Genomic DNA, 24,972 nt, shown 5'->3' with positions numbered 1-24,972 from the left:
GGAGGTTGCAGTCAAGTTGTGGGTCAGGGCTGCGGTCATCTCAAGGCTCAACTGAGGCTGAGGGATCTGCTCCAAGTTCAATCACATGGTTGCTGTCAGGTGCCAGAAGATTCACTAGTGAGCTCTCTCACAGGACCTCTCCACAGGGCTGCTGGCTTGCCCAGAATGGTTGATCTGAGAAACAGTGTTCAAGGCAGAAGCCACAATTTTTCTGTATCTTAGTCTTAGGAGCGACATGCCACTGTTTCTGCCATATTCTGTTCATTCAAAGTGAATCACAAGTCCAGCCTACATTGTAAGGACGGAGATTATGAAAGCGTTTGGATACAAGGAGGTGGGTTTATTGGGATGGTGATTTTAGAGGTTACCTGCCACAGGAAAGGTATTTTTATCCTTCACTGCATACTCAGACAACCAGCTAGTTAAACTGTGTGTCCATGTCTCTCAGCTAGAGAGTCATCTGATTGCAGTGCTTTACCATTTCACTAAGCCTGTTGGGGATGAGGCAGAAGAAGGCAGGGAGAAGGTGCTGGTAGAACAAGGATGTGGGGATGGAGTCTTTATTGACTGTCTACACTGTGTAACTGAATACCCACGAGTTAGTGGCTTACACTAAACATTTATTATCTCACAAAGTTTCTAAGACTCAGGAGGAATCCAGGAGCGACTTAGATGAGTGGCTCTGGATGAGGGCTTCTCCCTTGGCTGTAGTTAAGCTGTGGGCTGGAGCTGCAGCTCTTAAGACTTAGAGGCTAAGGATCCACTTCTAGGATGACTCGCTCACATGGCTGTTGGCAGGAGGCCTCAGTTCTTTGCCATCCAATCCCTCTCTAACCGTGCTTGAGTATCTTTATGACCTAGAAGCTGGTTTTCTCCAGAACAAGTGATTCAGGAAAGCCTAAGGAGAAGCCTCAATGCCCTTACTACCCAGCCTACAGAGTCATATGAGGTGATTTCTGCAATGCCCTGTTGGTTACCCAGCTTGGCACGTCACATTGTGGGAGGTGATTACACAAGGGCATGGGAATATCAGCCACTTGAGGCTGGCTACGATAGGGTCCTGAAAGATTAGCAATCCTAAAACTCAGTTTGTAGTAAGTTACTCCCTTGGTCAAGAGATGCAGGGTTTTCTCATTTACTGTAACACAACGTCTGATTTCCTTTGTCCCGTCTTACACTGTCTTCTGAGCACACAGGCCATCTGGAACTGGCTTACAGACCTCAAGAGTCCCCACAGAGATCTTTGTTGATGTGTCCCTTCCCCCTATTCTCTCTGGGAATTCTTACAGAAGGCCTGCCTCTCTGGGAAACTGCCATTCAGCCTTCAATACACAGTTATGGTCCCCTACCACCTGCCGAACCATGTGCAGGCTCTGGTTGGTTGCTAGGATACAGTGATGCGCAAACAGACATCCACCCTCCACGGAGAACTTCCAGTCAACATAGGGAGGTAGACACTAGCCAATTAATAATAATCTCATCACAAACTGTGACAATTTCTCCCCCTAAAAACCTATGGGTGCCATGTGACCATATAATGGGGGTCCTGGCCTATTCTGCATGTGGTAGTTAAACCAAGTCAAGAAATTAACCAGGCTGGGCAGGTGTACTAGTATTAGGTTCAGGTGTTAGTGTCTGAAAATACAAAATAACAGTAACTTAAACCAGACATGTGTGTTTCTCTTTGGCTTAGAAGTTTGGGGAGATGTTCGAGGACAGGTACTGTGTCATTCAACGGCAGGGGCCCAGGCTCCCTCTATCTTGTTGCTCTGCTCTACATGACCTTCACTGAATGGAGCAGGATGGTGGCATCCACACTCTGGGTAGCCAGAGGGAGAGAGGGACACAGTGGGTAACGTCCACCGAGAATCCCTGAAGCAGCTACATCTCTTTACATCTCAGTGGCCAGAACTTAGTCACATGGCCACGCCTAGCTGCAAGGGAAGCTAGGAAATGTAACTTTCATTCTGAGCACCCATATGCCCAGCCAAAAATTGGGAGTTCCATCTTCACGCAAAAATAGCAACCATAGTCAAACCTCTCTTACATTTACTCTGTCCCAGGCACTCTCCTAAATCCTTGACATTCATTGACACATTTTATCCTTACAACACGTCTATGCGGGAGGTAGTATTATTGTCCTAATTTTACAGATGAGGAAACTGAGGTACAGAAGTAAGATAAATTAGTAAGTAGACAGACTAGAATGTGACACCACGCAGTTTGGCTGGAGCATGGACTCTGTTACCACAGCTAAGAGTTATGAAGAAAGGGAGAATCTACTGGGAGGCATGCATAGTCTCTGTTCAATACAGCAGGGTGCAACACAGAGAGATGAACGTGCTCAAGGCAAAAGAAACAGCAAATGCAGAAGTCCCCTAACCCCCCAAAACGTGGTCCTTTATCACAGTGTCTCTAGGAATTAAATGTGCCAATGAATCTTTTGGAGACCGTGTGAAATGCACACTTAATTCAATAGGTCTGGGCTAGGGCTGAGAATGTGCCCCATGGCGCCTTTGCAGTTGGCTGGTGGACCAGCACCAGGCTGTGGACCAGACTTTGAGGGGGAGGACTCATTGTCAAATGTTCACCATTGTGTGACTCCCCTCCTATAGAGGGCCAGGCAAACAGTCTTTTGGGCTCAGTGGCTACTCAAGGCCCCTTTTATGTTTCTACTGCTCCTAGGACTCAAGTTCCAGCTGAGATTTCCTTCTCTCTCCCAAGGGTGCCAGGCCCCTTGCTGGCTGAATGAATGAATGAAAGAAAAGGGAAGAAGAGGCAACACTGTATAGGGTCCAGAGGAAGAGTGTGGTTCACAGCCCACACCCTACACCAGACAGGAACTGGCACCATGCATTCTGAATCCTCCCAAAGGAACAGGTACCACCATTTCCCTCTATTTATAGACAAGACATGGCCTGCTGGCCCTGCTTTTTGAACATGAGCCCCACCACCCCCCTTCCTCCCTTGGGATTTTTTAGGCTTCTGTGTTAGCAAAGCCTTGGAGGTGGGGCCAGTCATAGAAGGGGAAGTTCAAAATGAGTTTCCTCCACCTGGGTCTTGTATTACAACTACCAGCTCCTCTCATTCAGCAATCCTGAAAGGAGATGCTGATTACCTGTGAATTTCACAGAAGGAAACTGAGGCTCAGAGAGGTCCACCCTGGGCCAAGTCACACAACAGGTCTTGGTCTGCCATCCACAATAGACTGGGCTCAGAGCCAGGCTCAGTGAATACCACTGAAATGAACCATGTACTGAAGATGCAAGCAGAGAAGTAGAGCTAGCAGGCCAAACACAACAGCTTCAGGTGACAAGCCTTTACTAGGTGCCAGGCATCACACTACGCACTTTCCCAACTTTCTCATTGGATCCCCAGGAAAAACCTCCTCTGGTAAGCATCATCAGCTTCTTCCTGCAGATGTGGAAAGGGGTGTGGGCTCAGAGAAGCCCAGCGTGTTTCCCAGAGAGGCTCAGCAGGGATGTGGTTGGGTCCACTTTACAAATCTAGGCCTGCCTGACCTCCACCTTTCTGTCACGGTATTAGGCCCTTTACTCAGAGTTAGATGCTGTGCATAGCCCAAATCTGTACCATGCCATTTAATTTGCACAACTCAAGAAAGTGAAAGTCGCTCAGTCGTGTCCAACTCTTTGGGACCCCGTGGACTGTACAGTCCATGGAATTCTCCAGGTCAGAATACTGGAGTGGGTAGCCTTTCCCTTCTCCAGGGGATCTTCCCAATCCAGGGAATCAAACCCAGGTCTCCCGCATTGCAGGCGGATTCGTTACTAGCTGAGCCACCAGGAAAGCCCAAGAATACTGGAGTGGGTAGCCTATCCCTTCTCCAGCGGATCTTCCCGACCCAGGAATGGAACCGGGGTCTCCTGCATTACAGGCGGATTCTTTACCAACAGAGCTATCAGGGAGGCCTCAACTCAGGAAAACTGGTTTGCAAATGCAAAATAACGGAGGCAGTGGGATTTGCTCAAGGCCACAGAGAACTGATGGAAAACAGTGGGGGGCGAGAGCTGGGAAGGCATGAATAACTGTATCTTTGGGTGCTCCCTCCCTCTCCAAGCCTCGAGCCCCACCGCGCGCCCCGCTAAGGCCCGCCCCTCCGTCCCGGCACCCAGCCCCCTACCCCAGCCCCCGGGCCCCTTTAACGGTGCGGCGGAAGGGGCGGCCGGGGGCGGGGGCGGTGCCCAATGCGCTGAGCGGAGCGTCACTTCCCGGCGGCTGGAGGCAGCGGCGAGTGTCGGAGGCGGGGGGCGGCCGGCGGGGGCGGGGCGGCCGGAGGCGGCGTTGGCAGCGGGCTGGGACCCACGCGGCGCCGCGGCCCACCTGGCCTGCAGCGCTCCCATCCCTGGCGGCGGCGGCGACGGCACGATGCCCTTTGACTTCAGGAGGTGAGTGTGGCAACACCCGCGCGGGGCGTGCTCGGGCACGCTGCGGATCCCTCCCGCCTGAAACGCAAAAGCAGTCCCCCACCCTGTGCATGCCTCCGCCGGCCCTCGGGGACTCCAGGCGGGCCCCCTGCCGCACACAAAGCCAGCCGGAGGCTCGGAGGGCCTCCTCGTGCAGCGGGAAGCGAGGCCACCCACCTCTCGGGCCGCTCCACCCCTTCCCTCTCGGGGTCCCCCTCCCCAGGCTGCCCTGACACCTCGCAAAGTCGCATCCCTTTCCCCCCATACTGGGAAACAGGTTTCTTCCCTCCCCTAGATGGGCGCGAGAGAGCTAAGAAGCCATCTCCTTCCTCCCCTCTACAGAGCCTCTCCTGAACCCCACCCCAGTGACAGGTGCGGCCAGGGCACCTTGGATGAGCCCCCAGGGGTCCACAGGGCTCTGCAGCCCCCTCCCACCAGGCAGCTGCTGGAGGGTTTCAGGTTTCCGTAGGCTCAGCCTCTCCCCACTGGCTCCAGCTGGAGGCCTGTCCCTCCGCTGGTCCTACTCCTGTGCTCTGGGTCTGGGGGCTCCTTGGGGGAGACGAGGAGACCATATCAGGGACCTGTGGGCAGGGCTTTGCAGAGAGGGCCCAGCCGGGTCTGGCCTCGGCTTTCTGCAATCACCACAGTGAGCCCTTTGTGGGGTCTGGCCACCACCTGGTCCACGTTGTGCTAGGCTAGGCCTTCTGGAAGCCTGACTGACAAGGGTCTCCACCAGACTTTCCCTTGAGGTATGGAGCCCCAGGGGCTGCCCTGGCCTGAGGCAACATTGCTGGATGTGTATACCAGGGAAAAAATAGCAGTGGGTTAGAATTTAGTGCGAGCTGAACTAGAATCCTGTCTCTCTCCCCTCCCCTGAGCAGGTTGGTATATTCTAGAAGTTGGGGCGAAGGCTCTGGGTACAGACCTCCCCTGAGCTGCTCAGCTGGATGACTTGGGCAAGTGTCTGAGCCCTGTCAGTATCTCTGTCACCACCTGCAGATTGGGGCTAAAAATAAAGTCCCACCTGGTAGGGCTGAGAGCCTGAGAGGCGCTTAATTCAGAGCCTGGTGGGGTGTGGAGTTCAGAAGTGGGATATTGGTGGACAAGCCGCCTCTCCATGAGGCCATTTCCTCACCCACAGACTAGGGCTTCTGGTCCCTCCCTGCAGGTGTGAACGAAGCCAGGGTAAAGTGCCAGCCTTCCTGCCAGAAAAGCCTGGCAGTGCCCCCCAGGCGTGTGGGCGTATTGGGGTGTCAGCCTGACGAGCACAGTGGCCTGGGAACTCTTGCACTGGCGGGCGGGCACTGTGGGCACTGTCTGCCCCTTCCACGCAGCCCTGGGGCTGCGAACAGGGTAGTTTTCACACAAGGAAAGGCTCCTCTGGTGGAATTCAGGGGCAGACCTCATACCAACAGTTAACATTCAGGTCACGAGAGAGCTGTAGTTGGCCCTTCGATCCCTGGTTCCATAAAGCCTCCCCTTACCCAGGCTGATAATTCCTGCCCTTGCCTCTGTCTTCTGTGTGGTTCAGTAGGTTCTGGTGATTTTGACCTTATTGAAGAAGTCACTACTTTGGGGCATACAATTCATTCACTCTGCACCTAACCTCACATTTTAAGGGAAGGAAGTTGAGGGCTGAGGGTCTTGCCCTAGATTGAAGGGTGGGCCAGGGTCCCAGGTTGCACAGAATTCCTGACTTGGTGCCCCTTGAGTTGGAGATTGGGCGTGTCCAGGTGCCATGGGAGCCCCAGCTTAATGAGGTGTTTTAATCAATTTCCTTGAAAGCTTGTGCTACTCCAGAACAGTGAGAATGTATTCAACACTTTCCACTCGCACCTTGGAGGATGAGCCTAGTAACCTACATTTCTAAGATGTGCTCCTTTCAGGGCTCAGATTCAAAGGAAGGGTCCTCCGTCCCATGCACTTCAGTGTTCACTGATCAGACATTTACTGAGTGTCTGCTCTGTGCTCAGCCCTCCGCCCGATGCCCCACTGCAGAGCTTGGCGACACGTGACTTGTTTGCCCAGGGCCGGGCGGTAATGGAGCTGGGATTCAAACTGGGGACTGCTGGCTCCAAAGCCTTGGAGCTTGGTCTGTTAGCCGTGGGTGAAAAGGGAAGACTTGGAGGGTCCCCAGCCCTGTCAGATCTCTTAAAAACCATGGGGGAGAGAGAAGGACATGGCAACCCACTCGCCGTATTCTTGCCTCGGAAATCACATGGTCGGGGAGCCTGGTCATCTACAGTCTGTGTGGTCGCAAAAGAATCACTAAACAGTAACTACAGAGGATTCGCTCCACCAGCAATATGGGCTGCCCCAGCAACCCCAGAGACGACCTGAAGTTTTACACGTGTCTTTTTGTAGTCTCTTCTACGTGTACTCGTAGGTGACGTTTGAAAAGTTGTCTTGCCACTTGCCACTTGACTCATCTCTTGTTCTGTAGTTTGTATAAACCTATTGAGAGTATAAAATCCAGCCACTGAATTGTGGTCACAACTGTATGGAAGTTTAAGAACGTATATCAGTTTTGTTATAGGTATATAGTGGTGCAATTTATGCTCAACTTATGTTGAGTGAAATGTACATACTGCAGTTAAATAACCTTTCATACAAAAGAAAAAAAGACCACGGGAGATGGAGAGGGACATAGTCTGGTTGAATTCCCCCTCTCCCAGTTCGAGGCCAGGGAGAAAACCAGGCTTCCTGCTCATTTTGCTCTCCTTAATACAGAATAAAATGAAGAAGGGGGAGAAAGGAATCTCCTGCCCTTTCTTATTAGCACTCCTTGCTTTCTTAGCGCCTGTGGGACCTCACCTCCTGTGTGCTTTCCTGTCTGTGAAATGGGGATGAAAACAGTACCCATTGTTGAGAAGATTAACTGAGCCACTGTGTGCAAAGCATTTAGATGCAGAGTAAGCACCCAGGAAATTTTGATCACTCTTTTCGTTATTGGTATTACTTCATCAAAGCACCTGTTGCCTAACACTATGTAATTCACTTCATTGTTTTGTGCTTATTTTCTTTCTGCCTCCCATGAAAACATGAGCTGCCTCAGGCAAAGACTTTTATCTGTTTCCTTCATTGTTGTAACTCCAGTGCCTAGAAAAAATTGCCAGGGCCACCCTTGCCCTGAGGACGTGTCTCTCAGAGTCTGTCAGGGAAGCCAATTATAATTTGATAATGCCATTTCTTCCTTTACTGGGTACCTTTTCAGATCTGGGTCGTTCATTTCCCCCCTTTCTTCCTTGAACATGTGCTTTTCTAAGTTGTACTCAGGGGTAGGGGAGTAGGCAGACCACAGAGGAGGGCCCCCCGGCTTTCAAAGGTGACTTGTGTTTGCCTTGCTCCCAGGGCTTTGTTTCGTTAGTCGCTGGACCTTGAAGTGGTGGAACTGGCCTGGTGACCCAGTTCCGTGGGTGTTGGCCCTGCCGGGACCCAGTTCCGGCTTGCAGGGGCCAGAACACCTGCTGTCTCTGCCTTGGCCCGAGGTGGGGGCAGGGGTGCAGTTCCCGTTGCCCAGGCCCAGAGGAGCCTAAGCAGGACGCTCAGGCATGCAGAGGTGGCCAGCTCCCCCACAGCGGCAGCCCCTGAGTTGAAACCCGAAGACGTGGGGTATGATGCTCCCCTGTCACTGACCATCGAGCCCTGGAAGAGTTAACTTAACCTTCTCTGAGCCTCAGTGTCTTCATTTTCAGGAGATGGCAACCTTTGTTGCCTTCCCCGGTAGGGTCGATGCAGGGGCAAATGTGCTGTCTCTGTAGGGTATGGTCAGCTACATAGTTTGTGGGGCCCAGTGCAAAATGAAAATGCAGAACCCCTTGTTGGAAAAGGTTGTCGGGACAGTGACAGCAGAATGTTAAGCCAGGTCTGAACGCAGCCCTCCGAGCGTGGGGCCCTGTGTGACCACACGGTTCTCAAGCCGGTGATGCCAGCTCTGCTGTTGGCATCTTGGTTCAGCCTCCATCGCCTCTCAGTCTCGCCTTCCGAGTGGTCGGGCATCTCCAAGAGGCCGTAGATCTCCTCAGAGCCCCAGGGGAACTTTCTGAAGTTGACATGATTTTTTTTCACATTCGGGTTTCAGCCCGTTGAGTGGGGCCTGTGGCTCTGATCAAGGACAATTTCCTTAGCTCCCCGTGTAGCCTTGCCCCAGGAGGTCCCTGCAGCTCCCCTCACTCCCTACACCAGTGTCAGCACTCTGAGGGCTCTGAGCACACAGTCAGCACTCGGCAGATAGCAGCTTACCTGAGTGCCTGCATTTCTGCCCTGCTTCGTCCCAGAAAGAACTTGGGTAAGCTGATGGAAACACATACTTTACAACAAGTGTAAAAAAATATAAATAGATTTAAAAATGAGGGCAAAAGGGAAATAAAGATCAGACCAGAGGAACATTTTAGGTGAAAATCAAGCCAGTATTTTGTGTTTATTGAGCACTTACTAGTGCCTGACTCTTGTAAGAATCCTTCCTGTGCTCATTTAATCCCTCAGTAACCCTGCAAGGCAGACACTGTTGTTATCCCAGTTTACAGACGAGCCAGTTGAGGTGCAGCGGAGGTAAGGGACATGATGGATCATGTCCTGGGGGTTGGAATGCTGCTCTCTGCCCCAGAGCCCCGCTTGTATCCTGTGGGCTCATCTCTAAAGCTTTCCCCTCCTACTCACCAAGTTCAGAGAGAACCGAATCCCTCTCTGGTTGGACTCATTGGTTTTCTCATCTCTGACCCTTTCCCAGAAGTGCTCATTAAGAAAGTCACCAACCCTTGTTTTTTTAAACTAGCCTCATGTGGTCTGACACCTGATTCTAAAATTGTCTTTAAAGACCCCCCGACCCCCTACTATGATCTCACGGTAATTTAGAGCAGTGGTCCCCACCCTTTTCAGCACTGGAGACTGGTTTCATGGAAGACTGTTTTTCCTCGGACGGGCAGGGAGGTGGGGAAGAATGGTTTCAAGATGATTCAAGCGCATTACGTTTGGGGTTCACGCTCCTATGGGAATCTAATACTGCCTCTGATCTGACGGGAGTTGGAGCTCAGGAGGTAAGGCGAGTGATGGGGAGCTGCTGTAAATACAGATGAAGCTCGCCCGCTGCTCACCTTCTGCTGTGTGGGCCCGTTTCCTAACAGGCCACGGACCAGTGTTGGTCTGTGGCCCAGGGGTTGAGGATCCTTGACTTAGAGCCTCTCACTCTGGAGGGTCTAGGTTTTCCTGCTCCAGCCCCTGGGGCTCTAGAGTGTAGGGCATACGTTTATGTGCTCATCCAGACATGGAAGGAGATGGAAAATCTCTCCTCCCGAGGCAGTTTGGATTCCTGACCTCGATACTGTAGTATCTTTAGCCAGCTGTGGATTCATTAAGTTCTGTTTCCCATCTGGTAATCTGTTCATTTTTTAAATTTTGGAACTGCTCCTGGGCGGTAGTGGAGAGGCAAGCAGGATGTGAGAAGGGTGTTTGGGTTGAAACTTACCCATACACACTCCCCTTGTATCAGTAACCCTCAGCTCTGGCGGAATGTTAAGACTCACTGGAGGAGTTTTAAAAATCCCCAAACTCAGGTGGCTCTCCAGACGCAGTACTCAGGACCTAAGGGTGGGAGGCTGAGGCATCAGTATTTTATAAAGGCCCCTGTGTGATCCCAGTGCACAGCTCAGACTGAGGAGATTCCTCTGTATCAGGAGAACCATCTTTAGTAGGCTGAGAGCACAGGGAAGGCCAGATGCTGGAGTGGGTCCCTGCAGGGGAGGTTGGGGGGCGGAGTCTGGTCCCACTGGTCAGCCCTGCTCATTCCCCCTTCTGGGTTGGTTCTTCACTAGTAAAGCCCATTCCCTCCCCTGGGTTGGTTCTTCACTAGTAAAGCTGTCAATATGGTAGGTCAGTGGTGGTGAGGGTTGGGGCGTTACCTTACCATTGATATCCTTACTTTTCACACTGTGGTCCCACACTAACAACTTCAGCATCACCTGGGAGCTTGCTTGCTGGAAAGGCAGCGTCACAGGGCCCACCCTGAATCTGCATCTGTAGTCTACCAGGGTTCCCAGGGGCTTTGGATGTACGTAAGGTTGACTAGCTCAGCATCTCCTGGTCTGTGCTGCTCCATAATGGGTTCCCTCCTGGGAGATCCGTAGCATGCGCATAGCTTACTAAAGACTGAGAAGTCCTGCACAAAAGGAACCCGAGTCACTTGATTCAGTCCAGCTTTTGCCATATGTACTCTGTAAGCCACCATGTGGTTCATAGGGCGGCCACTACCATTTCTCAAAATATTGTTTGGGAAACACAGCTCTAATTGATCCTTTAAGGAAGTGGTAATTAGCCTAATTGTTGTCAACTTTAACATTCAGGTCTGTTAACTTAATTACATTGGTCTGTGCAGGAAAAATAGGGCTTCCCTGGTGGCTCAGTGGGAAAGAAGAATCCACCTGCCAACGCAGGAGACCCAGGTTCTATCCCTGGGTTGGGAGGATCTCCTGGAGAAGGAAATGGCAACCCCCTCCAGTATTCTTGCCTGGGAAATCCCATGGACAGAGGAGCCTGGCAGGCTGCAGTCCATGGGGTCTAAAAAGAGTCAGACACGACTTAGCGATTAAACAACAACAGTGTGCGGGAAAAGTACCAGCCAGGGAGAAAAGCCTGCCAACGCTTCTATGAGTTCATTTTTAAGAGAGGCAGGGGGGACTCAGGGTTCCCTGTGCTACCAAGAGCTAGGGGAATATGGAAGGTGCTTTACAAATCTCTCCACTCTCTGGACATTATTCCTATTTTACATCCAGGGAAACTGACCCCCGGAGATGCTGGGTCACACAGATGGTACTTCAAAGGGGCCCCAGGGGACCAGCTCAGCTCAGACACCTGAAAGCATAATCCTTTCCTTGAACGCTGCCTCTTGGAACCTTCCGGGCAGCACAGCTGGATAGGAAGCAAGATCCGTTCGAAATGGACTGAGTGTTCTGTTTATCCAGAAGGTGGAAACCCTATTTGAGATGAGTGGCCTGGCTGTTACCAAACTTTAGTCGCAGGTCCCTGAACATCGGGTGTTGGCAATACTTTTCTCTTGAATTTTGGTCTGCGGCTTGCATTTCTCAGGGGGAAAGGGGGCAGTCCGCATCTTATCAGAGGTGCCTGACAGTTCCTGACAGTTCCTCAGCTGCCGATGTGTGTGCTCTGTGCTGGGCCTGTTATTGAACTGGAAAATCACACTGGTCACACGAGATAGATACGATTATAGTCACTTATTTTTCTGTGGTTTATCTTTTTAATTAACATGCAGTAAAAGTGGCCTTTTTTGGGTGTACTCTTCTGTGGACTTCATGTCATGTGACCGCCCCACAATCTGGATATAGAACAGTTTCATCCCCCCAAGAAACTCTAATTCTATCACTTTATTAATTAAATTTTTAAAAATTGTGGTCAGAACACTTTAAAATGAGATCTGCCCTATTAACAGCTTTTTAAGTGCCCCATCCAGTATTGTTAATGACGGGCGCAGTGTGGTAGAGCAGATCTCTGGAACTTATTATTTGTCTTGCGTAACTGAAACTTTATACCTGTTGAATAGCAAATTCCCATTTCCTTCTCCTCCTCCAGCCCTTGGCAACCACTGTTCTACTCTCTGCTGTAGGTTTAACTATTTTAGATGCTTCCTATAAGCAGACATAGTAATTTGGTCTTCTGTGACTATGACTAACCACTTCGCTGGTGGCTCAGACAGTAAAGAATCTGCCTGCAATGCGGGAGACCTGGGTTCGATCCTCGGGTTGGGAAGATCTCTTGGAGGAGGGCATGGCAACCCACTCCAGTATTCTTGCCTGGAGAATCCCATGGATAGAACAGCCTGGCAGGCTACAGTCCATGGGGTTGCAAAGAATTGGACACAACTGAGCAACTAACACAGTTTCTGTGACTGGCTTATTTTACCTAACGCAGCGTTCACTACGTTCATCCATGTTGTCACACATGGCAGAGTTTTTCCTTTTAAAGTCTGAGTAACACCGCATTGCGGTATACACCACATTCTCCTTATCCACTCATCTGGCCATGGACACGCGGGTTATTTCCACATTTCGGCTGTTATGAATAATGCTGCGGTGGGCTGTATATACCTCTTTAAGACCCTGATTTCAGTTATTTTGGATAAATACCCTGATTACTGGTTTGGTATTTCTATTTTTAATTTTTTGAGGACCCTTCTTACTGTTTTCCGTAGTGGCTTCTCTGATTGACATTTCCACCAACAATATACAAGAATTCCAGTTTCTCCACATTGTCCCCAACACTGGTTATCTTTTATTTATTTGGGGGATGGCCATCCTGACAAAGTGTGAGGTGGTATCTCACTGTGGTTTTGATTTGCGCTTCCCTAATTGTTAGTGAAGTTAAAAAGCAGAGACATTACTTTGCCAACAAAGGTCGGTCTAGTCAAGGCTATGGTTTTTCCAGTGGTCATGTATGGATGTGAGAGTTGGACTGTGAAGAAAGCTGAGTGCCAAAGAATTGATGCTTTTGAACTGTGGTGTTGGAGAAGACTCCTGAGAGTCCCTTGGACTGCAAGGAGATCCAACTAGTCCATTCTAAAGGAGATCAGTCCTGGGTGTTCTTTGGAAGGAATGATGCTAAAGCTGAAACTCCAGTACTTTAGCCACCTCATGTGAAGAGTTGACTCATTGGAAAAGACTGATGCTGGGAGGGATTTGGGGGCAGGAGGAGAAGGGATTTGGGGGCAGAGGATGAGATGGCTGGATGGCATCACCGACTCGATGGACATGAGTTTGGGTGAACTCTGGGAGTTGGTGATGAACAGGGAGGCCTGGCGTGCTGCAATTCATGGGGTCGCAAAGAGTCGGACACGACTGAGCGAGTGAATTGAACTGAAACTGAATTGTTAGTGATGTTGAGGATCTTTCCGTATACCTGTTGGCCATTTGTGTGTCTTACGTGGAGAAGTGTCTATTCAGGTCCTCTGCCCAGTTTTAATTAGGTTGTTTGGTTGTGGGGTTGTTGTGTGTTTTGTGTGTGTGTAATTTGCTGTGGAGTTGAAGGAATTTCTTATGTATTTTGGATATTAACCACTTTTCAGATACATAGTTCACAAGTATTTTCTCCCAGTGAAAAAGGTGCCCTTTCACTCTGCTGATTGTTTCCTTTATTAATGTAGTTTGGAAACAGGAAGCCTAGGTTCAGAGCTGGGAAGTGACCCGGGTGCACAGCTGAGGAAGTGTGGGACTAGGACTTGAACTTGGGGTCTGAGTCAAGAGCCAGGTGCTTTGCCATGCGCTCCCTGCCTTGCTGGCACCCAGACAGTGTTGATTTTTATGACTCCCCAGCAGGTTTGCACCGTCCTTTTCTCTCTTGCTTTCACACCAGGAGCCACTATGACAGCAGAATTGAACTAAAATACCCCTTCCCCACTTTGGAAGGACCTGGTGACGCTTGCCTTGTTTGGGTGTTTTGCTGGCCCGAGCGCACCTGTATGACGTGGAGCAGGTGTCTTCAGGGGCAAGGGCTAGGTTGTGGGCCCCCTTAGGAGTGGCTTTCTTCCCTGCGAGTCCCTCCAGGGCTGCCTTCGGAGTGCCTCCCTTGGGAACAGACCCTCACGCTCAGCCCATTTGGCAGATTGCCCTGGATACAAAGCCTTTCCCCGTGTGCACTGGGCTCCAGACCCTGAACAAGACGCCTGACTCTGAGCCTCCCTTTTCCTCATGTGCGTGTTGGGGTGCTCACACTTTCCCGGCAGGACTTCTGTGAGGATGGGATAAACCGTGTGGATTGCGGGACAAGTATGCTTAGAAAACAGGGTTTGTTTCTCTCATCCTGGCCTTGTCTGGCCGCTCTGTGCTGTGCCCCACGCTCGGCCCTGGTGGATCTGCTCAGAGGGGCACCTGATGGGCAGACATGGTAAGGCCAGGACTCCTGGGGTGTGCAGGGCAGAAATGTGCCCTGGTGAGGACACCTGGGGTGATTCAGCCGGGAGGTGGGCTCCCTTCTCTAAGTGGCACCCACATGGTGACTCCGGACACCGAGGCAGTAACCTCTAGCGGGAGACAAAGCGGTCACAGGGTCACACACGCAGATGCCCCCAGGATCCCAGAAGGTACCTTGGGGTGGGGGGTGCAGTTGGAAGCAGGGGCTGGAGCCCGTCAGAGACACGGGGTGGGAGGGCAGCTGGGTGCAGGGGCTGGAGTCTGTCAGAGAGTGACGCTCTGTTGGGAAGGGGCAGCTCCCTGTGGCTTGTTGCCCTGCAGATCACCCTGTTTTTCAGGAAATGATGAAAATCTCATAAATTGCGTGAAAATGATTAGTAACTGCTTTCAATTTTATTTTTGTTGAACGTTATGCTGGGCCAAACCAAAGCCTTCTGAGGGCTGACGACGGCCTGTGGCTGGTGGCGGGTGGGCTGTGTGCCACACGTACCAGGGAGCCAACACATGCTCGCCCGGTGGACAGGACTTGGGGTGGAGCCCTGGACTCAGGAGGGGGTCTGGTGGGTCTGGACTTGGAGCCGGAAGCAGAGGAGTAAGGGGCCCCCAGATTTGGGCAGAGGCATCTCAGGGCACGATTCCTGGCCTGGGGCTTTCCTCCTGTGGATGGTGCTGGGGGTGCACGGCCAGCTCTGCCACCAGACCTGCCTTTCCTCCTCAGCAGTCTGGGGCTGGCCAAACGTCAGTCGGAGTGGCACTCCCTTCTCCAAATCCCTGAATACCTTCAGCCCCCAGGGTGTCTCTCTCAGGTACCTTCCAGCGCTGTGCTGTGCCCACAGGGCCCACGATGGTCCCTGCTTATCCAGTGCCAGGCTGGAGGCCTTTCTTGGTTCAGGTCACCCTCAGGTCAGGTGGGAACCCAGGGTCATTCCCACTTGCCTGATGAGCATGCTGGGCAGAGGAGATGAGGCTTGGCCAAAGTCGCACAGACCACGGGCAAGTGGAGCACTCGTCTGTGATGCCAGAGCTGGTTTTCTTACCCAACTTGTAAGCCCCAGAGGGGAGTGTTATCACCTTGGTGTAGGGGCTGCTCCGTGGGTGCTCCCGATGCCAGCTGCTGTCTGCTCGGTTGTGTTTGCAGTTTGCTGCCATGGAAGCTGTGTTGGGGGAGTGGAGGCCGGGCCTCAGAGGCCGTTGCCAGTATTCAAATGTGTACACCTAGGCAGGGGACCAGCTGCAACCCGGGTGGGGCTGCCCAGCCCGCCCTGGCTCTGGTGGCCTCTGGAGCCCCAGTCAGCAGGCCAGCCCTGGGCTGCGGTGGTGGAGACATTGTCTGTTGAACATATTTTTTGGGTGCCTGCTGTGTGCCAGACACTGTGCTCAAAGCTGGGGATACAGCGCTGAGCCAGCCAGACAACTCCTGCCCCCCAGCCTCATTGGACATATGTTTTGTCGGGCTTCTCTGGGGGCCCAGACAGTAAAGAATCTGTCTGCAGTGCAGGAGACCTGGGTCCGATCCCTGGGTTGGGAAGGTCCCCTGGAGATCGGAGTGTCGCTTCTCTCTCTTTTTTTAATTAAAGACACTTTTAAATTTTAGAATAGTTTAGAGTGACAGGAGGGTTGTATAGGTGGTACAGAGCCCCGCCAGTGTTCCCCGTGGTTCACACATCTGTCCCAAGTAGGAAACTGACACGGGTGTATTATTATTAAACTCCAGACTTTATTTGGATTTTGCCTCTTTTCCGCTAATATCCTTTTTTTTGGGGGGGGGGTGTGGGTGGAGACAGGCTTTTTATTTCAAAAAGATAATCAATTTTCAGTATCCAAATAGTTATACTATTGGTTTTCCTTTCTCCCAACTGACTCCCCAAGAGACCACACCGAAGGAGAAGGCACACACGTAGCAGACCTTTCTGGAGCCTCACCAGAAAGGGGAGACTGGGCAGGAAAGAAACGTTTTAAAAGATCGTACATTGCCAGCCCACAGACCATAGCTTTCACAGCCAGGTGGGGTAACCAGTGCACCCCAACCTGAAGGAAACAAAGTTTCAACACAAGATAAAACTTAAAAACACCTGTTTCACTAGTGCCCATTTATTGCTCCAGGACGTAATGCATTCAGTGATCACGTCTCCCCCAGCGCTGCCTGGGGACAGTTCCCTTGGTCTTTCTTGTTCTTCGTGACCTTGGCAGGCTTGAAGAACCCTGTCCAGGTGTCCTGCAGAATGTACGCCACCCTGGGTTTGTCTGACGTTTTCTCAGGGTTAGGCTGGGTGGAGGGTGGAGTGCCTTTCTTAGCACATCCTGTCAGGGTTACCTGATACCTGCGTGGCGTCACATTAGCATTGACCTTCAGCCGGATCCGACGGTGTTTGCCAGGCTGCCCCCGTGACACTCCTTATTGATCAGCAGTCTTTCCCCCCTTCACTCTCAAGTGGCCCTCCTGCGGGGAAGCAGAGCACCAGGTTCTGGGATCCTCGAGGAGTTTCACATGCTGTCAGCAGAGCCTCTTCCCGCTCCGCTGGTGCAGGACGTGCTGAAGCAGACACCTGTGTCACTTCTGAGTGGGTCGGAGGTGTCTCACCATGCCCGCTTCAGTTCTTTCCGTTACACCTCATACCCTTTGAAAGAAGAGCCGGTAGCGAGGCCTGGAGGAGCCGTAAGAGGAACTTTGAAAGGACTAGGCGTGTTTCGTCCAGCTCAGGGAGGCGCTTGAAAGACTCGTCGCTCGTCCTCAGTCTTTCAGGCCCCTCCGTAGACAGAGTGGTGGACCTGGCCCCAGCCAAGCCCTGTGGCTCCAGGAGGTTGGCTTAGATGAGGCACATCTCCCCACTCATCTCTGCGGGCTGAACTCTCACCCACCCTCCTGGGCGGCCTCGAGCACCACGTCCTCCGAGAGACCCCCTGTTCTTTGGGGGGTGACGCGCCATGCTCGCTGCAGCCCTCCCTGACTGCGCCATCCTGTGTCCGTCCATCTCAGGGCCAGCCGCCTCCCTTCTCCTTTCCCGCCTGCTTGCGGGGCTCCAGGCCATGGCAGTGCCACTCATGCCATCTCCTGCAGGACCCTGCCCGGGGACTGACACATAGTCAGGGCGTGGCAGTCCCTGGGGGATGTGCTTAGCAGGGGCTACGAGGCATTGTGACTCTGACAGCCCTGGATTCAGGTCTCAGCTTCATGGCTTCCCAAACGTGTGACTTTGGGCAAGAAGCCCTCTGGGTCTCCATTACCTCATTGAGACATAATAAGCCCGCTACTCGGTAGTGCCTGGCTCCTCGTCCTGACATGAGGACTAACTGAGCTCATCTCAGTGAAACCCTCGGGACTGTGCCTGGCATCTGTTAGCTGCTCAGTGATGTCAGGCTGGTATAGAAGATTCCAGGTTGGCAGGAAACTGGACTAGAGATGCCCCCTTTGTATTAGCCTCAGTCAGGTAATTCTCATAAGCAGACTGAAAACCTCAGTGATTTAATGCACCAGACGTTCATCTCTCTTGAGAAGTCCCGAGGCGGCAGGGCCTCTGCCCCACGCGGCGCCCAGAGCCTCAGGTGTCTACCATCCTGTGGGTCTTTCTCAAGAGTGTGCTGGATGCCCTCTGCAGCCTGGCAGTGGGGAGAGAGGGAGGCAGTGGGGGCCTCACGGCAGGTCTGGGTGTGGCTGTCACTTCTGCCTTGACCTGGGGCCCTGGTCTCACCCAGCTCCAGAAGGGGTCAGGAGATCCGATTGGGCTGTGGGTCCCAAAAGAAGGGAAAAAGGACGGTCCTTGACACATATGTCACTAGCAGAGGTAGGAACTCAGTCAGCATTTTCAATCTCCCACCATCCTGGGACCATTTCCCTACTGTGGGGGTGTGTTCCTAAACAGCATATGTTATATATTCAGTAACTTTTATTGACGGAGAAGGCAATGGCACCCCACTCCGGTACTTTTGCCTGGAAAATCCCATGGACGGAGGAGCCTGGTAGGCTGCAGTCTATGGGGTCGTGAGGAGTCGGACACGACTGAGCAACTTCACTTTCACTTTTCACTTTCATGCATTGAAGAAGGAAATGGCAACCCACTCCAGTGTTCTTGCCTGGAGAATCCCAGGGATGGGGGAGCCTGGTGGGCTGCCGTCTCTGGGGTCACACAGAGTCGGACATGACTGAAGTGACTTAGCAGCAGCAGCAGCAGCAGCAGCAACTTTTATTGAAAGTACTCAGCTTCCCAGGTGGTGCTAATGTAAAGAACCCCCCTGACAAATCAGGAGACATAAAAGATGTGGGTTCAGTCCGTGGGTTGGGAAGATCCCCTGGAGGAGGGTATGGCAACCCACTCCAGTATTCTTGCCTGGAGAATCTCATGGACAGAGAAACTGATGGGCTGTGGTCCTTAGGGTCGCAAAGAATTGGATATGACTGAAGCGACTTAGCATGTCAACACTGGGTTTTTTCCTGTAACACGTTTACTTATTAAAGGTAACTTTATAACATCTTTGAAAATGGACAAAGGTATCTCCTACGGCAAGCAGATACAAATAAATAATTGCAAGTTTATTCCTTTCTATCCAGCTGGTGCCTGCTACAGTGGCTGGGTCTGTTTAAAAGGGGATGTTAGCAAGTGCTAGAGAAACAAGCAGGTGACGGCCAGATAGCTCTGCTTCAAGATGTTCTCTTTGATGTTCTCAGTGCCCTCAAGGGAGTTGGACAGGGCCTGGCCTTCTCACTGTGAAGTCGGATGCCATTTAACCACCAGGGCCCTGCCTGGCCTGAAATCACCATGGGTCACTCGGGCGGCTTAGGTGCCCCACTTTGGGAAATGCTGGCTTGGGGGACAGAAAGCCCACAATTTGTGCACAGGCAGATCCAAAACTTGGTGCAGAGAGAGGTGGATGAAATCACCCTTTCACCTCATAACACTCATCCCCTTATAGTTTTCACTGAGACTCAAGCTATTAACTAATGGTGTCACTTAACCAGTGGGGAAACTGAGGCCCGGAGCAGAGCATGACCCCTGGCTCCCACAGGACTCACGGCCGCCTTCTATCCCTGGTTGCTGACTTTGGTCAGAGAAGGCTTCTTGCCATAGGTGTGACCATGCTGGGCAGGGGTTACGTGTCTTCCTGATGCTCTCCCGCCTCCCTGCCCTGCTTACCATTGCCTGCCTGGGACACGTGACTGTGTGTGCACAGGTATGCCTATCTCCCAGGCCTGCTTCAGGGAGTCGGGAAATCAGGAGATGCCCCTCGGCGTGCTTGGGAACTTGTCACTCGCTCACTGGCACAGGAAGTGACACGAGATTTGTGTGGGGACTGCAACAGTGGGTGCTGTCCTTGGGGACTGCCTCCCTGCCTGCTCTTGAGGGGAGGGCTCCCTGTGTGCCCTGCCACGTCTTACTGAAGTTGTTTTACGCTCTTGACTTGGGGATGCTCCCCGAGTGGTTTGTTCTTGGGGTAGAGGAGCTCAGCTTCCTCTCCTGCTCCTAACTCCCCTCTCCTTTGTCCCACCCACTCCCTTGTTAGGCCAGCGCCAAGCCCACCCATTGAAAACAGGCTGGATCTCCCAGCAACGTGGCCAAAAGTATTGTTACTCTCTCTCTCTGAGGAGATCGAAGCCCAGGGAAGCAGGGTTCATTCATTCATCCATTCATGCACTCACTCAAAGGTTGATTGAGGAGGATTCCAGGGACAATAAGACTGACATCGTCTTTACCAGCATGGCATTTCCAAGGTAGTGGGAAGGGTAAGCAGAGTGACGGTGAACAAATAATTGCACAGATTATGGTGAGTACTGAGTACTGTGGTGAGGACTGAGAGGGAAGGATGATGGTGAGTACTGAGTACCGTGGTGGGGACTGAGAGGGAAGGATGATGGTGAGTACTGAGTACCGTGGTGGGGACTGAGAAGGAAGGATTATGGTGAGTACTGAGTACTGTGGCAGGGACTGAGAAAGAAGGATTATGGTGAGTACTGAGTACTGTGGCAGGGACTGAGAAGGAAGGATTATGGTGAGTACTGAGTACTGTGCCAGGGACTGAGAGGGAAGGAAAAGGAGGCAGGGTGAGAACGAGCTTGTGCAGGAGGAGCTCCCTGGATTAGCTTGGCCACCCAGTGCCCTTCCTCCAGAAGATCTCTCTCCAATTTGTGTTGACCCCTGTCCCTTCCCTGGCTGTGTCTTTGATCACACCTGGACGTGTCCATCAGCTCACCTAGCAAAACTGCAGTGATCTGTGTGCCATTTGTCACCTGACATATGTCTGTCTTAGTGGAGTCTAAGTTCCGGAGGGCAGGGACCAAACCTCTCTGTCATCCCTGGATCCTGGTACTGAGTCTGGGGTCTGCACACAGCAGGTGCTCAGGATGGTTGTTATATGAAAGAAGGTCTAGGTAAGCTGGAATCAGATCCTTAATCTGTGGGAGGTGGGGCCCTGCTCTACGAACTTCACATCTCCCACAGCTCAGAACCCAAAACAGATGAAACTCCCCAAGACCTGGCAGAGGGGTCCAGGTCCCCTGGAATTGGGGGCGGTCGTTGCCATATCTCTGTGTTTGGAAAAATGTTTTCAGTTTTCTTATAAGAGTCTGAGCGCATCGGAAAGGATTTATTTCTCTAGCAGTGGTAATGGGAAATGTTCTACTGTTACCATTACCATAGTGGGTAATGGTAACGGGAAATGAAGGTGTCCTGAGGAATTGGGAAACCCCTCATTACTCAGGGCCGCCCATACTGGGAGTGGGTGGCCAGCTGCCCGTCCTAACTGGAGGCTCCCAGGGTCCCCTCATCCCCGCTAGCTCCACTTGCTTGAAATGACCCGTGAGCCTCTGGAAGCTGAGGTGGGGAAGCTGGGAGGGAGCAGACACCTGACATTCCACAGTCACCCTAGCCAGGGGCCTCAGCCTAATTGTTTCCCATTTTGAGAAAACAGAGGCTCAGAGAGGTTGAGGGCCTGGCCCAGAGCCACACAGTTAGCCAAGTAACAGCCAGTCCCTAATGTCAAGACTTTCCAGCCCCCAGAAAACGAGACTTTCTGTTAGATCACCTGATTGTGGGCATCCTAAATGCCCCTTTTCAGTTTCAGGCCAGTAATTCTGTCCTCTCTAGATCTGGCTGTTTCTCTTACTCACCAGGGTGCTGTCCGGGCCCCACGCTCAAGTCCAGCCCATATAGGTCTGGGGGTCTGCATCTTTCAGAGTTTCCTCAGTGATTCTCAAGGTAAGCTGGGGAACCTGAGGAAGGGTCCCTGTTATTATTCAAGTGTACTTCTGAGACTGAGTACCACAAGTCTTAACTAACTTAATAATGATCATCACAGGAGCGTCACGTGGGGCTTCAGAGTTTAGAAAGCCTTTAGAAGATGCGTGGGGCCTGGGGATGATCGTTTTTCTCTGCAGATGTGGAAACAGAGGTTCAGAGGGGCTATGGGAATACAGCTTTTCTGCACTTGGATCCTGTACCTTTTCTACTTTTCGTAGGAAGTGTTTGCGTCCTGGTGAGTGTTAGGTCCTCAGCTCCTGCATAACGACACATGGGTTTTGACCCCTCTTTGTTCCCAGTGCAGAGAACCAGTCCTGACCCGTCCTCTGCAGGCAGATGTTTCTGGAAGGAGGACAGAGAGAGGCTACAGTTGCTGGACGGTTGGAAGGGATGGTGATAGAGGTAAACATTTACTGAGCACTTCCTGGGCATCCGGCACAGTGCTACGTGCTGTGAGTCTATCACTGTATTCAGTTCTCACAACAAACCAAAAGTGGGGGCTTTTATTTCCCCATTTTACAGAGAAGACTTATGGGTGTTCAGGTTCCAGGAGGCTGATTAGACTCTAAACACCGGAGCTGGGGAAGGCCGGGAGATGGGTGGAGCCAAACCCTTCCTTTTGGAGTGGAGGGCCCTGCCCCCAAGCCCCGCAAGCCAGGTGGCCAGGCTGGTTCCCCTCTCAGGCCTGCCCACTTTCCCCAACTTGGCTTCGGGTGGCTGAGCTTCGAAACTAGGGCATTCTCAAAGCCAGGTGGTTTGTCAGAGCTGAGTTAACCCTGAGTCAAAGGAGGAATGAGAGGGCTCACTCACCTCCTCCCTGCCCCACCCCACCCGCCCCTTCCTGGGTCAGGCCCCTCACTGTGGGGCTGCACAGACGTCACCCCGCTTGGACTTCCGCCTGCCCCACACGCCCTGGAGCATGGAGAGTCAGCTGCCCAGGACTCAGCTTGTTCTTGAACCACTGTTGAGAGGTGCTAGACAGACGTAGGGCAGCTGGGCTTTGAAGACTGGTGCACCTGGGTCCCGATCCTGATGCTTCTGCCACTCGCTGTGTGTCCTTGGGCAGCTCACTTCACCTCTCTGAGTCTGCTCTCTGGGGATGTGCACCCTGACCTCACAGGATCACCAGTCTGAGTTGAGAGCGCCTCCCACAGCTACTGGCTCATTGTGGGGCCTAATTCACTGACAGGACCCTCTTCTCCCTTTCCCCATTTATGAAACTTCTGTCACACTTGATCCTAAAGCAGAGATTGTAAACTGGCAGCATTGGGCATCAAATTCTGCCCAATCACAGACATGATTATTTGGTTCTCCCATCTAAAACCATCTAAAAAAATTTTTAAGGTAGATGCCAGCATTTCAGATAAGGAGATTTCACATAAACATCTGGATTTCCAGTGCCTGTAGAAGAATGGGGCTCCAGGCTTCACTGGCCAAAAGTGAACTGCCAAAGAATCAGAATCGGGTATATTGTCATCGTTTGGGACGTGGCAGTGTTGTATTTCTCGTGGCTCCACTTTGAGCCCCATGCTTAAAGGTTCTGTTAGGGCCACTCTCCAGGGAGGGAGTAGACTCAGAAATGGTGTAATCGTCCACGACACTGTTGCAGTCTGGCATGGGCCACGTGTCGTGGCTGAGCCGGCAGGGCTTGGCTCCTGTTGGCCAGTGTCTCTAACCCAGCCCACCTCCTCACAGGGTCTTTCTGTAGGCCTCCTGCCCACCGTGGACACAGGGAACCCCGTCAGGGAGGTCTCCCTTTGGAAGGAGCCAGTGGAGACCAGGGCTGGGAGCTTGGTCTCCGAGTCTCCCACCTGGCTGCCAGTGGCTTGCTCTGCCTAGGTCCCCAGGGCCTAGGATAGTGACGGGCACACTGAAAAAGGTGTATTGAACTGCGGTCTCTCTGGCAGTGAGCCACAGCCCCGCTCCTTGCAGAGCTGGTTTGCCAGCACCTTACCCACGTCATCAGCAGGGTTGGTGACGGTACCTTTGTCCTGGGGGGCAGTGGAACTACAGTGAGGTAACTCGGTAAACCGCTCAGCATGGCAGCACCCACTGTGTAAAGTGCCCAGCACATGTGGCTGTGACGATTATTTAGTTGGCACAGATATTTCTGTGCTTGAACCTTGATACAGGCCACCACTTGGCACTCTGCCCCTGCAGGTAGTGGGGTTACAACTTTGGGATCTGCCTAAGCATGCTGGTGGTAATAGCCCGGAGGAGAGGGGGCACACGGGCTCGACCAGGGGTGCAGGTCCCCAGGGAGGACCAGCTGTTTGTCGGCCGGTGTCACTTCCTGGCGTGGAGACGTGGGGCGCAGACGTGGTGTCCGCCCTCCCACAGGCTGAACTGGTTCGCCGCATGCTCTTGTTGCCTGAAGGTGTTGCATGGAAGACACGATGAGTAGGAATGTGCCCTGGGCCCAGCAGGCCCCATGACGTGTGAGCGGCTCCTGGGTCTGCTCCTGCCCCAGCTGGAAGCAGCTACAGCAGTCCAGCTGCAGCCCCCACAGCAGTGTGTGCTGGTCTTTAGAGACCCTTTCTAGCCCCCAGGGCTCCAGAAGTGGAAGGGCTGGTCAGGTGGCCCAGAGCGCCTTCTGCAGGGGGACCTTGTGCTCAGTACCTTGTGGCTGTCTCCAGCTCACATGCCCTGATCATCCGCCGTGGCTCTGTGGGGAAGGGGCCACCCCTTTCACAGATGGGAAAGTTGAGGTCCAGGGAGTTACAGTCTGCACAGTCAGCTGGGGCAGTTGCTGGTTCAAATGCAAATTTCCACCGAGAGAGTGTGGTATGGGGAAGCAGGGCCCCAGCCTCTGTATTTTTAAGAAACCTCTTTGGGACATTGTAATAATCAGGAGAGGAGGGGAAACCCCAGCACACTCAGGGCTTGAGCTCTGGCCCTGCTGTTTGCTCAGTCAGCCAAATCATTGACTTCTGCAGGCTTCCTCAGTGTCCCCCGCTGTGTGAGGTGAGGAGAGTAAGGGGTACTTACCGCACAGGGTGGTTGTGAGAATCCCATAAGCGGTCTGTCTAAGCCTGTTTGGCAGTTAGTCATGTAACATTCTTAGGATTCAGGGAGTATTCATTTGTTGCTATTATTCCAAATGCGATTTCTTGCAAAAGCGATTTAAGAAAGAAAAAAGATAACCTGTGCGTTACTTACAGCCGTGTCTTCTCTTCTCCCTTAAGTAGGAATCTCAGGACGCTGGGGTCAGGGTGGCTCCGCCCCACTTTATTTAGTTCTGTATTTGGTGCCGAAACCCAGGAATGTCTGCCGCACCGTAGAGATGAAGCTGCTGAGGGACAGGCTGGATTTGGGCCTCCCGTGGGGGCGGGGTGGGCGTGGCCGGCGGCCGCCCTGGGTGACCACAGCAGCGGGCTGGGATGGTCCCCCGCACCACACCCCGAC

At 52.5% G+C, this 24,972-nt stretch overlaps 1 protein-coding gene across 1 annotated transcript in view; it reads left to right on the top strand.

Annotated features, from left to right (window-relative positions):
* The first annotated feature begins 4,038 nt into the window (after positions 1-4,038).
* Positions 4,039-24,972, top strand: part of ERGIC1 (endoplasmic reticulum-golgi intermediate compartment 1) — a 113,175-nt gene continuing 92,241 nt past the window's right edge. Inside the window, exon 1 of the mRNA XM_086362190.1 lies at positions 4,039-4,406. Within this exon, the coding sequence (XP_086218316.1) occupies positions 4,039-4,406 (368 nt within the window). The remainder of the gene's footprint in view (positions 4,407-24,972) is intronic.

The sequence above is a fragment of the Bos grunniens genome, chromosome 20 (genome assembly GCF_055505025.1).
Source record: "Bos grunniens cultivar Pamir isolate PY7600 chromosome 20, Bosgru_T2T1.0, whole genome shotgun sequence".
NCBI classification, from domain to species: Eukaryota; Metazoa; Chordata; class Mammalia; order Artiodactyla; family Bovidae; genus Bos; species Bos grunniens.
This window is presented reverse-complemented; position numbering and strand designations above follow the sequence as displayed.